The 3,338-nt window shown below is 42.5% G+C and overlaps 1 protein-coding gene across 1 annotated transcript in view; it reads left to right on the forward strand.

Annotated features, from left to right (window-relative positions):
* Positions 1 to 3,338, forward strand: part of CCNF (cyclin F) — a 15,652-nt gene that overhangs the window by 5,425 nt on the left and 6,889 nt on the right. The window contains exons 6-10 of the mRNA XM_019620640.1: positions 384 to 535; positions 1,195 to 1,359; positions 2,031 to 2,154; positions 2,498 to 2,678; positions 3,093 to 3,180. Of these exons, the coding sequence (XP_019476185.1) occupies positions 384 to 535; positions 1,195 to 1,359; positions 2,031 to 2,154; positions 2,498 to 2,678; positions 3,093 to 3,180 (710 nt within the window). The remainder of the gene's footprint in view (positions 1 to 383; positions 536 to 1,194; positions 1,360 to 2,030; positions 2,155 to 2,497; positions 2,679 to 3,092; positions 3,181 to 3,338) is intronic.

Here is a 3,338-nt window from a genome sequence, read left to right on the forward strand (position 1 = left end):
TTTGTTCTTGGGGAATTTATTTGCTTTTTTCCTATGCTGTCACGGTAGACTTAAGCCTCTCCTTCCAGAAACATGGTCAGAATTGCTGAGTGATATCTTTGTGTGCATATCTATTCGTCACAAATCACTCTTTTGAAAAATGCTGTACTTCTTTGGTGTGATCCAAGGATTGAACTAGTGACAGATAAAAAAGCCTGTCCCTGAATAACACATACAGTGTTTAGCATTCAAGCTAGACTAAGAACCAATTCTGCTACCAGTTCTTTCAAGATTTTCATTTGTTTGCTATTTCCACCAGAAAAATTACAGGACCATTCTCTACTGCTTTAGTTTGCATTTGGTAAAAGTCCTTTTTTGTGCATGTGCTTTTTGCTCTACTACAGATAGCTTTAGCCAAAGCTTGTGGAAATGGAAACCAACTAGGATTAGAAGCAAAATCTTCCAGTGAAATGGTGGCTCAGCTGTTTCAAGCCTCTCGTCCTATCAGCAAGCAAAATATCTTCACTGTGCAGAAAAAAATAAATGAAACAATGAGGTAAAAACTCAAATCCAGAAGTGAGGCCACACAGCAGAAACCACTGTTTATTTCTATTTGCATCAGTGAAGGGGGGAAACATCTAGAATGAGGCCTGTGAAAGATAAACTCTTTAGCTTTACCCATCTGCAGTGTGCAATCGGAGAAAGGGATGACATTTTGCAAAGGGTCAGAAACCTCACTTCATGCCCAAGTAAAGAAGTGAATGGAGGGGTGGGAGGTTGTGGGGTTTTTTTTTTTCTGGACTGTAAATACTTTGCATTTGTCAAGACTGACAGTTTCCCACAGATCTGGAGACTCTAGTTGGCTTTCTGGTTTGTAGTTGCTCTCCAATTTTCTTAGGTGGCCTTTGGACTCCCAGTTGATACACCTCACCTATTGTGTGAGTGCACATTACTTGTGAAGTGAAATGAGAAGCTAACTTACGACCTGAGATGACCACTGACCCTTCAGAGCATAACAGGCCTCTGGCTACAAATCCTTATCTTGGTGCCACGTGTTGTTTTTCTGAAAACATCACCTCCTCCTTTTGTTGAATTTCCTAGTTTGGCACTGTTGAGTAGAGAAGGGATTCAGATGACCAGACACAGGGAGGGTGTTCAGCACTACTTTGGATGGCTTTTAACTGGGCAGGTCATGTTTCTCTCTTTGCCATCTAGGTACATCCTGGTTGACTGGCTGGTGGAAGTGGCTACCATGAAAGACTTCTCTTGCCTATGCCTTCACATGACAGTGGGGTGTGTGGACCGTTACTTGAAGCTGAGACCTGTGCCCCGGTATCAACTCCAGCTCCTGGGAATAGCCTGCATGGTCATTTGCACACGGTAGGAGTTCTGATGATGGGGGTGGTTACTGAGATTGTTCAGACTCATTTGTGCAGCTCAAGCTTGTTTTTTCTTTTTTTTTTTCTTTCCCCCCAGTACTGGAAAGAAACCTCTCCACTAACTGCTGCTTGAACTGTTTTCACATACAAACTCTTCCAGGCACTGCAAATAGACATCTAATATTTCTCAAACATGTTTTTAATACAGAAATAACTCCACAGTAGCAGATAAGCTTAAGCATTCCATTCCACTGAGAACTGAAGTCTTTCATACTCGCATTAGCATGAGTAACCCTGTGTAAGGAACAGCAGTGTTCTGTAGTTTCATCTGTTATGCTCAGATGAGCAGTGTGGTGTGTTGGAGAACTATTCTTCTCCGTTAGTTACCTCAATGTCTTGCATCCATAAGTGAAGAATTAGGAATGTTTTAGTTGATAGTTCCAGCATAAAGGTAAAAACAAATGAGGAGCTGCTGTTCCTTCTTTCACAGCTTGTACCTGACTTACAAAGTTTACCTTACAAAGTTTAACCTTAAATCTTTAAGTTTAAAAACCTTATGGAGTTTAACCCCTTGGTTATCTTGGATACATTTACTGGCCACAAAAAATAGTGCATAGGTACACAAACTGACTTTATTCTGGAGCTAACTGTTAATTATACTTGATATTGCAGTTTTATCAGCAAAGAGATCTTGACAATACGGGAGGCTGTGTGGCTAACGGACAACACGTACAAATATGAAGACCTCGTCAGAATGATGGGTGAGATCATCTCTGCCCTAGAAGGAAAGATAAGGGTAAGTTTGGAAAGTGGATGGGCAATTTTATCCCTGGGGCTGCTGTTGAAGTGGATCTCTAGTATAAAAAGAACAAAGATGCTATTGTAAATGTTCCCCGTGGAGACTGCACATTTAAGAGCATGCAGATATCAAACCATCTGCCTTCCTGTAGAGATTAAAACTTGAGTTTCTTATGGCACATTCAGAGGTTGTTTATTGTTTCACTGGGGAGTATTTCAGTGTTAGCATAGAGTTTAAAATAATACTTGATAATGAAAGCAGTGTCTTGTGAGTACAACTGTGGTCTAAATACTTGGTGCTTGAATTATATTGCCAACCTCTGTTCTCCTTTGTGTATTAGATACCTACCATCGTGGACTACAAAGAAGTACTGTCAAACATAGTCTCACTGGAGAGAAGAACTCTTCACCTTTACAGCTTCATTTGTGAGCTGTCTCTCCTAAACACGAGCCTTTTCGTGTACTCCCCAGCTCGGCTGGCTGCTGCAGCACTGCTGCTGGCTAAGATGCTGCATGGCCACGGTAAGGAGCAGCCCGTTCAGTGGAGCTGCAGCAAAGTACATCAGTCTGCCTTGTCCCTTCAGGGAGCTCTGTGGGCAAGGTGCCCCAACCACCCTGAGGAGTGTGGGAGAGGGGGACAGGTGTAATATGTGAGAATGGAGTTGAGTTCAGTCTATAGCAATGCAATAATGTAAGCCCTGCATTTAAATGAGACTGAAGGTTTTTGCCCTTATCTATGCAGTAGAATTCTCTTTAGGTAGCTTCAATTTCTCAAGTAAGCTTATCCTTGAAGCTAATTCTGAACTTCAACTGTGTACAGGCAAAAGCTCCTAAAGATCATGCTTATGTGATGATAATCTTTATCCCATTAAAAATTCTGTCTGACTATAGAACTTGCAAGCTCTGTGAAATGGTAACACCTGTTCCCTTCTCCAGCACATCCCTGGACCAGCCAGCTGTCTGAGTGCACTGGGTTCTCTCTTGAAGACCTGTTGCCGTGTGTGCTGCGCCTTCACCAAAAATGGTAAAACTTTGGGAACTCTTCTGGGAGTGTTTTTGTATTCTGGCTCTCGTAGCCCTGCTGTAAGTCCTTCCAAAGGGAGGAGGTGGCTTTAGCAAACTGCTTTACTCCCCCTACTACAGGGCACTGAAATCTGGGGGCTGGTTCAGTGGCGGCTGTTG

Source organism: Meleagris gallopavo, chromosome 16, assembly GCF_000146605.3.
Source record: "Meleagris gallopavo isolate NT-WF06-2002-E0010 breed Aviagen turkey brand Nicholas breeding stock chromosome 16, Turkey_5.1, whole genome shotgun sequence".
NCBI classification, from domain to species: Eukaryota; Metazoa; Chordata; class Aves; order Galliformes; family Phasianidae; genus Meleagris; species Meleagris gallopavo.